The sequence below is a fragment of the Phyllostomus discolor genome, chromosome 6, assembly GCF_004126475.2.
Source record: "Phyllostomus discolor isolate MPI-MPIP mPhyDis1 chromosome 6, mPhyDis1.pri.v3, whole genome shotgun sequence".
NCBI lineage: Eukaryota > Metazoa > Chordata > Mammalia > Chiroptera > Phyllostomidae > Phyllostomus > Phyllostomus discolor.
Window position 1 is genome coordinate 158,734,256 of NC_040908.2, and position 11,610 is coordinate 158,745,865.

Genomic DNA, 11,610 nt, shown 5'->3' on the forward strand with positions numbered 1-11,610 from the left:
ATTGTCTGCCTATGTCCTGCCTGAAATACCATGAGTGTTTATGAAAAGTATCTTTAATAAAGCTGGATACAGTTTGAAAAAAAAGAGAACACTTGATTGTATACAAAGGACAACAAAATAGTTAAACAAATTGTAAAAGTACTGCTATGTAGAAGAGTGGGGTGATTGCCAAACCAAAATGAGGAGCCAACACCATATTTTCCTTGTGATGCTTTAAAACACTTGTCAACTGATGACCCATTAGAGAGAAGCTGGTGATGGGGCACAAGTCCACGCACAAGACGAGACATTGTGGGTTTATCAAAGGCTGATGTAACATTGGTCATAATGTGTCATGGAATCTTGCTCACAAAATGGGTGCTGGAGGCTAAACATACAGTGTAGTAGTAATTATGTAAAACTGTAGATTCATACATATGCATTAATAAAGGAAAAAATAATTGTGGGGAATTGCTCAAAATGTTATAACATTTCACACCTGTTCTCATTTTGTTCTTTGAATTTTGTTGCATTCTAATTATTTTCTAATGAACAGTGATAGTGTGATAGTATCACACAGGTGAACATAAAAATATTTCATTGTGAAAAATGAATTAATCCATCCTTGATGGTTTCAGTGACAGAGCAATTGCAGATGTCTCTACAATGGCTTCTCCACCAATCCAGTTAAAAACTTCAAGGATCACAAAAAAGGATGAAACCAGGCTCTTCATTGTGTGCCATCTAAGGAAAAAGGCAACTATTTCCTCAAACATGAGATAGTGGAATTTAGTTCCTGAGCTTTTGTCCTTGGAAACATGCCAGAAAAGATTCCTTGGAGACTGGTCCCCAGGGAAGAGCAATGTTGTGTTTTCCTGAATCCTCAGTTATTATGAGGTGCCCTGGAAGACAGATGAGAAATACTCTGCTCCACTTGTGTTCACAACAGCTGCCTGAATTCCCTTTCAGACACAACTTCCTGCAGATTTTCTGCGTGACCAGTGCCTTCACAAAATTCTAAGTTCAGATTTTCTTTTTTTCAACTCAAAATAAAGCAAGATGAGTGGTCAAAAATTTATAAATAATTTAAATCAGAGGAAAGAATGCATTGCAGAAATTTTTGACCCAAATAGTTTTCACATTTTATTTGTGAGAAAAAGCTGAGGTTGACAAGGTTCTTGCCTGATAATATTGGAAGAAGGTTTGTTTTTCCACAACCATCTTTGGCTTTTGGTAAGTATTACTTTCTAAATTTAAGAGTTTTATTTAGGATCAGATAAAAGAGGGTATTACCAGAAAAGTATACATACACATATCACTTAAACCTTACCCCAAATAATGCCAGATTCGGTGAGACCAGAAGTATAGCATTGATGAAATTATGTTCTACAAGTAAGATAAATGTTTTAAAAATATATTCTTTGGAGAAATTAGATTTTGAATATTATACCTCAGAAACATATCTTCTGGAAATGAATACTAACATGTGGTCTGTAATTTTGATCTCCTACATTTGAAATTTGTTTGTGATTACAATTAAATAATTTTCTAAACAAAAGAACAGTAAATGATGCGCAAAAATTCTTTTTCTATTATTATTATACATCAACCATTTTCTTACATTTTCTGAAATTATAAACAGAAACACAGAAAATGAGGCTATTCTCTGAAGTCTCTCTATCTTGGTAGAATGAGAGAGTCAATATTTAATAGCTGTGACTCTCAATAAGTTATGCAAACTGTCTGGTTTCTTAATCTCATTTAAAAAATGTGGATAATAGTAGCACTCCTCACATAATATTCTCATGTGAAGTAAATATATTAATAAGAAAAAGCCTTTGGAAGAATGTCAGGCTTACTCTAATTACACAAAATGATAGTTTTCATTATATCATGCCCAAGGGTCAATGTATGTCCATTTCTGTATTTTGTGATCAAATTTATATTCCTCATTACATTCTGTAAACCACTTGTTATTATAAATGTTTTATATACTAATCTAATATATAAGTCGACATTTATGAACTCATTCCAGCCAGGTATCACCTCTCTTTCTCCACAGTTTGAAGCAGTGGACAGAATGGACAGAAGGAATAACACACATGTGTCTGACTTCATCCTTATGGGGCTGACAGAATCTGAAGAGATCCAGCTTGTCCTCTTTATCATATTTCTCATCATATACCTGGTCAGTGTCCAGGGAAACACAGGGATGATACTGATCATCCACCTGGATCTCCAGCTTCACACCCCCATGTATTTTTTTCTCAGTCACCTGTCATTTCTTGACCTTACTTACTCAACAGCCATCACACCTAAAACCTTACAGAACTTACTGACCTCCACAAAGCACATTTCATACATAAGCTGCTTCACCCAAATGTACTTTTTAATCTTCTTGGGTACTGTTGAATGTTTTCTTCTCTCCTTGATGGCATATGATCGCTATGTAGCTATCTGCAATCCTCTGCACTACTCTGTTGTTATGTCCAAAAGACTCTGCTACTCCCTCATCTTTGGGTCCTATTTCATTGGCTTTACAAACTCTATGATCAATGTGCTTTTCATGAGCAGACTGGATTTCTGTGACTCCAATGTAATCCATCACTTTCTCTGTGACACTTCCCCAATCCTAGACCTGTCCTGCACTGACACACGTGGTGTGGAAATCACGATATTCATTTTTGCTGGCTCTACTCTAATGGTTTCTCTTATCACAATATCTGTGTCTTACCTGTCCATTCTGACTACTGTACTGAAAATTACTTCCACTTCAGGAAAGCGAAAAGCCTTCTCTACATGTGCCTCCCATCTCCTGGGAGTCACCATCTTTTATGGCACTACCATTTTTACATATTTAAAACCACGCAAGTCCTATACCTTGGGCAAAGATCAAGTGGCTTCTGTGTTTTATACTATTGTGATTCCCATGCTGAATCCACTCATTTACAGCCTTAGGAATAAAGAAGTGAAAAATGCTCTCAAAAGACTCATGCAGAAGAGACAGGACTTCAGGCAATTAAAGTAACATCATTTCTAAACAGTTAACTTTTCTCTCCTTTCCTGTGGAGTATGTTCTTGTTCTCTCCAAAAAGCAATGAAGTCCTTTCATTTGTTTGTATTTCTGTTGAACCATTCTTTACTTAATCAAATATAATATTGGCCATCTCCAAAAGCATGTCCATTGAAATTCATATTATAATTACAAGCCATAAAATATGTGTTAAAAACATGGCCCATTGTTTTTAAGGGCAACTTATCCTGAAAATGAGAAAATATTAATGTCCTATTTTAAAATACAGCACAGATATTACCATGCATTCTCCAATGACAGAGAACTTTATTATGAAACAGAGCTCAGTTTTGGCACACTGGTAATAGTTTCAGGAACCATGTCATGTATTATATAGAGAAGAAATGTAGCAGAGTAATTAGGAGCACTGCCTTTGAAGCCAAGCATTTGAAGATTTGTAGTCCATATCTACTCCTCTTTTAGCTGTGTAAGCGTTAATAAATGACTGACTTCAATGTTTCCATTTCCACAACTCCACAAGATAATTAATATATCCAGGTCCATACAGTTTTAATAAATATTGAATCATTTAAGGCAATACTAATAAATGCTGGCCATTATCATTAGAATATTTCTAATCCTGCAATATTTTTAATACACAATGGCTTTCTCTTAAAGATTATTCACTTGTTCTTTGTAAATTACTTTTGGTTAATTTAATTGATGAACACACAAACAATTAAGGGGAAACTCAGAACTACAAGGACACATGGACCAAACCAAGTGGATCTGGGGAGGGGAGTGGGTATGGATGGGCTGGGGGATGTAGTCGGGGGAAAATGGAGACAATTGTACTTGAGCAACAATAAAAAAAGCATTTTGCAATTTTCGAAACACATCAGTATATGTTAACACTGAAGAAGATTTGGATACCTTGGAAAAATTAAGGAAATGGAAATACCTTAGCAATTGTTAACAGTTTGGAATGTGTTCTTCTACACCACTGGTTATGAAAGTAGGTATGTACATCTATTACATATATAAGCAAGATTTCTGTCCTTTTTATTTACCTTTTGCAGTTTTCAGTACATGTTTACATGTTTAACATTTGTCATTGAATTCAGAGATGAATGTGTTTTTAGTATATGGTCAAAAAATCAAGACTTTTATGACAGAATGCTTTGGACCTGAAATTTTGTAAATTCATCGATTTAAAAATCTTTGTGCAGTGATATATCTTTAGTGGCCACTTTCTAAAAATGTAAATCTTTACCTTTTTGTGATGTAGCAATAAATCTCAGTAAACTTTTTTTTGGTATGCTGTGTATGTTAAAATTTATTGCGTTTTTCTCAATATTTACCGGCTTCTTGTGGTCATTAAAAATAAATTCTTAAACTAAATTCTTGACTCATTTGATTTGTATTCTATAAGACATGTTGTAAAGCTAAGAGTTGAAAAATTTTGAGGCAAACTCAATTTAGGCAGAATGCTAAAATTTCTTTATATTCCATTTTTTTTCCTGTAAATAATCTGGAATTTCTTTTATCTTTCTGTTATTTGAGGGTTATTTAAAAACATACTTTTTCATTTTCCACATATGTATTTTTTTTTTAAACCACTTTGTTAAGGTATACTTGACATTTAAAATCTGCACAGATTAGATGTGTACAATTTGTGGAATTTTTCCAAAAGTACACACCAATACATACTATATTGTCCATTTTTTACCCAAAAGGTCATAGCATGGTCTTATCAATAGGGCCCTTATCTTTGCATCTTGATGAGCAAAAAGTGGGATCACTGGTCAAAAGAAAATTCCATTTTTAAATTTTGAGTAGACTCCATACTGTTTTCCATAGCACTGCATAGTCTGCATTCCATCCAACATTGCACAAGGGTTCTCCTTCTTTTACATTGTCACCAACACTTCTTGTTTGGTGATTGATGGTGGCCATTCTGACAGGTGAGGTGACATCTCATCATTGTGTTTTGAATTTGCATCTCTCTGATGATTACTGACACTGAATATTCCTTCAAATGTCTTTTGGCCATCTGTATGTCCTCCTTTGGAGATGTGTCTATTCAGGTCCTTTGCCTATTTCTTAATTGGGTTATTTGACTTTCTGGTGTTGAGGTCTGTAAGTTTTCCATATTCCTAGAGATTAAACCCCTTGTCAGATGTATCATCGGTAAATATGTTATTCCAGACAATGGGTACCCTTTTCATTTTGTTCATGGTTTCTTTTGCTGTACAGAAGCAATTATTTAAATAATGTGCATCATTATTTTTAGAACTGAACTTTATTTTTTTTATTTTACTAATTCAAAAGAGTCAACTGTCTATCCGTAGATGGATGGATAAAATAACTATGGCAATTTACACTATGGAATACTACTTGTCCATAAAAAAAGAAAATCTTACCTTTGCTACAGCATGGATGGACCTGGAGAACATTATGCTAAGTGAAAGAAGCCAGTCAGAGAAACACAAATGCCATATGATTTCACTCAACTAAACTAACAAGCGAAATAGACACAGATTCATAGACAGAGAAGAAGTTGACCACTCTTTTGGATTTGGGGGTTGAAGGCATTGAGCCAAAAACACAAAAGACCCATGGACAAGAACGACAGTGTGGTGACTACTTTGGAGGGAGTGGGAGAATGGAAGAGGGTATAATGAGGATAAATAGTAATGGAAAAAAAATAAATAACATTTAAAAAGTGGATCTTTATCCACACCAAAAGTTATCTTCTGAATTCCTGGAGTATTAACAGACTTCCTTTAAAAAGTTCCTTTTAATAGATGTTTTAAAAATCCTCACCAAAGTGAATGTTATTTGATTTTAGAGAGTAAAGGAAAGACAGAACACGAGAGAGAAATATCAATGTGATGTAGAAACATCAATTAGTTGCCTCTTATGTGTGCCACTACTGGGGATCAAATATGCAACCAATTTGTGTACCCTCACAAGGGATTGAACCCAAAAGTTTTTGTTGTATGGAATGACATGCCAAACACCTGAGACCACCCCCACATCCAGGGTAGTCATAGGCACTTTCATATCTGCAAGAAGAATGATTTCATGTGCATGAAGTGACCCAATCGTCACAAGAATATTTTAAACTTATTTTCAGTGTATATCTCTTTATCTATCTGTCTATATATCTATCTATAGAGTGCAAGGGAGGGAGAAAGAGGAGAGAAACATCAGTGTGTGATGGCCTCTTGTACACACCCACATGGGAACCTGGCCTACAACTCATGTGCCCTAAACTGGGAATTCACCCAGCAACTGTTTGGTTCTCAGGCCAGCACTCAATCCCCTGAGCCACACCAGACAGGGCTCAGTGTATATCTTTTCAGACTATTCCTTTGCTTCTACATCTTGGAAAAATAATTCCCAGCATAGAATCATAGCTTTCTTTCCATGTATTGTAAATTCATGTACAAGAAAACACTTGATTATGTATAAAAACTTTATAACCCACACCCCTCTGCAGCCCTAGTAGTGTGAAGAGGAGGCAAGAATGACCCCTGGGTCCACCAAAGCCTGCCCACTGCTGCATTCCCAACTCCAGCCTGAATATCCCACTACCATTGCCATTATGCCCAAGAGAAAAGTGGAGGGACATTTTCAAGGAGATAAAGCCAAGGTGTAGGATGAACCAGAGAGAAGATCCACCAGGTCATTGGCCAAACCTACTCCTCCAAAGTCAGAGCTCAAGCCTAAAAGGCCCCTGCCAGGGAGAAAGAGAAGATACCCATAGAGAAAAAGGGAAAAACTGATGCTGGCAAGGATGAGAATAACACTGCAGAGAATGGAGATGCCAAAACAGACCAGGCACAGAAAGCTGAAGGTGGTGGAGAGGCCAAGTGAAGTGTGTGCATGTTTGATAACTGTGAATTCTGTGACTGTACAGTTTGAAATACTATTTTTATCAAGTTTTATAAAAACGCAGGAATTTGTCTCACTTTTTTTAAGCTATATTGTTAGCACCCAGAACACTTCATTATTGTTTCTGAAGGAAGGACATGTAATATTAATAGAATGTCTGCAAAGCTGCACTGACATAGGGAAAGAAATCACTTTTCCCTTCTAGTTTTGAGGGACTTCCTCTTGGTTCCTGGGACGAGGGATCCCTTGATATTGGCACACATTGATGTTGCCACCTTGGCACAGACACCTTTTGGTGTGGGAAAACTAAAATTAATTTTTATGTCATTTTCTCCCTCTCCACTTTAAGCATAGACTTGACTCCCTAAAGCCCAGAGACCTATTGAGACCTTAACCCCGAAATATTGGTTACCAGTATGTTCAGCAATCTGGACTTTACAGTGTCACCATGGACATGGTGTCCCTCAAAAAAGCGGCAGCTCTCTTTTTACATTGTGCACCTACAGACTGATAATTAAGCCATTTTCATTGCATTTCCTGAAAGTCAGAATCAGCAGGTGAAAAGCTGTTAAACAACATGCTAATGTGAAATGTCCACCCCCACTCTAAACTCTCCCCATTCAGAGCAGCAGATGAAGACTCCATTGGGTTTTGTAGTGGCTTTCTGATTTTGGCAGTCCACTGAAGAAGGGAGTTTGAAAGTTGTTGTACACTGTTAACAATTGTCTGCCTATGTCCTGCCTGAAATACCATGAGTGTTTATGAAAAGCATCTTTATTAAAGCTGGATACAGTTTGAAAAAAACAGAAAAGACTTGATGATATACAGAGGACAACAAAATAGTTAAACAAATTGTAAAGTATTGCTATGTAGAAGAGTGGGGTGATCGCCAAACCAAAATGGGGAGCCGACACCATATTTTCCTTTTGATGCTTTAAAACACTTGTCAGCTGATGACCTGTTAGAGAGAAGATGGTGATTGGACACAAGTCCATGCATAAGACGAGAGACATTGTGGGTTTATCAAAGGCTGATGTAACATTGGTCATAATGTGTCATGGAATCTTGCTCACAAAATGGGTGCTGGAGGCTAAACATACAGTGTAATAGTAATTATGCAAAACTATAGATTTATACATATGCATTAATAAAGGAAAAAAAAAGATTGTGGGGAATTGATCAAAATGTTCCAACATTTCACACCTATTCTCATTTTGTTGTTTGGATTTTATTTCAATCTAATTATTTCCTAATGAACAGTGAATGGGTGATAGTATCACACAAGTAAACATAAAAATGTTTCATTGTGAAAAATGAATTATTCCATTCCTCATGGTTTCAGTGACACAGCAATTGCTGATGTTTCTCTCAATGGCTTCTCCACCACCCCAGTTAAACCTTAAAGGATCACAAAAGAGGATGGAACCAGGTTTTTCACCGTGTGCCGTCTAAGGAAAAAGGCAAATATTTCCTCAAACATGACATAGCTGCATTTAGTCCCTGAGCTTTTGTCCTTGGCAACATGCCAGAAAAGCTTCCTTGGAGACTGGTCCCCAGGGAAGAGCAATGTTGTGTTATCCTGCATCCTCAGTTATTATGAGGTGCCCAGGAAGACAGACAAGAGATACTCTGTTCCACTTGTGTTCACAACAGCTGCCTGAATTCCCTTTCAGACACACCTTCCTGCAGATTTTCTGTGTGACCAGCGCCTTCACAAAATTCTAAGTGGAGTTTTTCTCTTTTTCAACTCAGAATAAAGCGAGATGAGTGGCCAAAATTTTATAAATAATTTAACTCTAAGGAAAGAATGTATTATAGAAATTTTTGACTCGAATAGTTTTCATGTTTTATTTGTGAGAAAAGGTTGACAAATTTCTTGCCTGATAATATTGGAAGAAGATTTTTTTCTTTCTCCCCTGACTTTGGCTCTTGGTAAGTATTGCTCTGAAAATTTAAGGGTTTTAGTTAGGATGAAATAGAAAGAAGGCATTTTACAAAATATATACATAAACATATTACTCAGACCTTACTCAAAAAAATGCCATGTTTTGTGAAACCAGAACTATGGAGTTGATGGAATTATGGTCTACAAGCAATGTAGATGGTTTGAAACATAATTTTTAGAACAAATCAAATTTCAAATGCTCAGCAGAGAAAAACATATCTTCTGGAAATTAATACTAATATGGTGTATAACTTTGGTTCCCTAATGTGAAAATTACTTTCAGTTACTATCTAATATTTTTCAAAACAAAAGATAGTAAAATCATGCATTAAAATTGTTTATATAATTTTTTATTATATAACATATCAAGAATTTTTCCTTAGGTTTTTTTCAATTACAACCAGAAATATGGTATAATGAACCTGTTCTCTGAAGTCACTCTATCTTGGTTGAATGGCAGAGCCACCATTTAATAGCCCTGACTCTGAATAAGTTACTTAAATTGTCTGTGTCCTTGAACTCATTTTTGAAATGAGCCTATAAGATAGCACCCATGGTATAATGTTCTCATGAGGAAGAAATATGTTAATAAAGAAAAACATTTAGAAAAGTGTCAGGCTTATCATAGTCACACAAAATGATAGTGTTTATTATATCATGCCCAAGGGTCAATGTATGCCCACTTCTACACTATGCAATCAATTGTAATTTCACATCACATTCTGTACTCCATTAATTATTATTAATTTTTAGAAATATTAAAGCAATTTAAATAAACCTTTATGAACTCATTCCTGCCAGGTATCACCTTTCTTTCTCCATAGTCTGAAGCAGTTGGACAGAATGGACAGAAGGAATAACACACATGTGTCTGACTTCATCCTTATGGGTCTGACAGAATCTGAAGAGATCCAGTTGGTCCTCTTTATCATATTTCTCATCATATATCTGATCAGTGTGCTGGGAAACACAGGGATGATACTGATCATCCACCTGGATCTCCAGCTTCACTCCCCCATGTATTTTTTTCTCAGTCACCTTTCGTTTCTTGACATTAGTTACTCAACAGTCATCACACCTAAAACCTTACAGAACTTACTGACCTCCATGAAGCACATTTCATACATAAGCTGCTTCACCCAAATGTACTTTTTTGCCTTCTTGGGTGTCGCTGAATGTTTTCTTCTCTCCTCAATGGCCTATGATCGCTATGTAGCTATCTGCAATCCTCTGCACTACCCTGTAGTTATGTCCAAAAGATTCTGCTGCTCCCTCATCTTTGGGTCCTATTCCATTGGCTTTACAAACTCTATGATCAATGTGCTTTTCATGAGCAGACTGGATTTCTGTGACTCCAATGTAATCCATCACTTTTTCTGTGACACTTCCCCAATCCTAGACCTGTCCTGCACTGACACACGTGGTGTGGAAATCATGATATTCATTTTTGCTGGCTCTACTCTAATGGTTTCTCTTATCACAATATCTGTGTCTTACCTGTCCATTCTGACTACTGTACTGAAAATTACTTCCACTTCAGGAAAGCGAAAAGCCTTCTCTACATGTGCATCCCATCTCTTGGGAGTCACTATCTTTTATGGCACTATGATTTTTACATATTTAAAACCACGCAGGTCCTATACCTTGGGCAAAGATCAAGTGGCTTCTGTGTTTTATACTATTGTGATTCCCATGCTGAATCCACTCATTTACAGCCTTAGGAATAAAGAAGTGAAAAGTGCTCTCAAAAGACTCATGCGGAAGAGACAGGACTTCAGGCAATTAAAGTAACATCATTTCTAAACAGTTAAGTTTTCTCTCCTTTCCTGTGGAGTATTTTCTTGTTCTCTTCAAAAAGCAATGAAGTCCTTTCATTTGTTTGTATTTCTGTTGAACCATTCTTCACTTAATCAAATATAATATTGGCCATCTCCAAAAGCATGTCCTTTGAAATTCATATTATAATTACAAGCCACAAAATATGTGTCAAAAACATGGCCCATTGTTTTTAAGGGCAACTTATCCTCAAAATGAGAAAATATGAATGTCCTACTTTAAAATACAGCAGAGAAATTACCATGCATTCTCCAATGACAGAGAATTTTGTTAGGAAACAGAGCTCAGTTTTGGCACACTGGTAATAGTTTCAGAAATCATGTCATGTGTTCTATAGAGAAGAAATGTAGCAGAGTAATTAGGAGCACTGCCTTTGGAGCCAAACATTTGAAGATTTATATTCTATATCTACTCTCCTTTTAGCTGTGTAAGAGTTAATAAATCACTGACTTCAGTGTTTCTATTTCCACAGCTCCACAAGATAATTAATATATCCAGGTCCATACAGTTTTAATAAATATTGAATCATTTAAGGCAATACTAATAAATGCTGGCCATTATCATTAGAATATTTCTATTCCTGCAATATTTTTAGTACACAATGGCTTTCTCTTAAAGATTATTCACTTGTTCTTTGTAAATTACTTTTGGTTAATTTAATTGATGAACACACAAACAATTAAGGGAAAACTCAGAACTACAAGGACACATGGACCAAACCAAGTGGATCTGGGGAGGGGGGTGGGTATGGATGGGCTGGGGGATGTAGTCGGGGGAAAATGGAGACAATTGTACTTGAGCAACAATAGAAAAAAGCATTTTGCAATTTTCGAAACACATCTGTATATGCTAACACTGAAGAAGATTTGGATACCTTGGAAAAATTAAGGAAATGGAAATACCTTAGCAATTGTTAACAGTTTGGAATGTGTTCTTC

General features: G+C 36.0%; 2 protein-coding genes and 1 pseudogene across 2 annotated transcripts; all 3 read left to right on the forward strand.

The window, feature by feature from the left end:
* The first annotated feature begins 2,059 nt into the window (after nucleotides 1-2,059).
* LOC114490201 (olfactory receptor 8H1-like) lies at nucleotides 2,060-3,416 on the forward strand. The gene has a single exon (XM_028504126.2). The coding sequence runs from the start codon at nucleotides 2,060-2,062 to the stop codon at nucleotides 3,005-3,007; it is 948 nt and encodes a 315-aa protein (XP_028359927.1). The 3' UTR covers nucleotides 3,008-3,416.
* Nucleotides 3,417-6,602: 3,186 nt separating this feature from the next.
* Nucleotides 6,603-6,893, forward strand: LOC114490199 (annotated as a pseudogene).
* A 1,642-nt stretch (nucleotides 6,894-8,535) lies between these two features.
* Nucleotides 8,536-10,670, forward strand: LOC114490204 (olfactory receptor 8H1-like). The gene is made up of 2 exons (XM_028504130.2): nucleotides 8,536-8,824; nucleotides 9,639-10,670. The coding sequence occupies exon 2, from the start codon at nucleotides 9,681-9,683 to the stop codon at nucleotides 10,626-10,628; it is 948 nt and encodes a 315-aa protein (XP_028359931.1). The 5' UTR covers nucleotides 8,536-8,824; nucleotides 9,639-9,680; the 3' UTR covers nucleotides 10,629-10,670.
* Nucleotides 10,671-11,610: the final 940 nt, after the last annotated feature.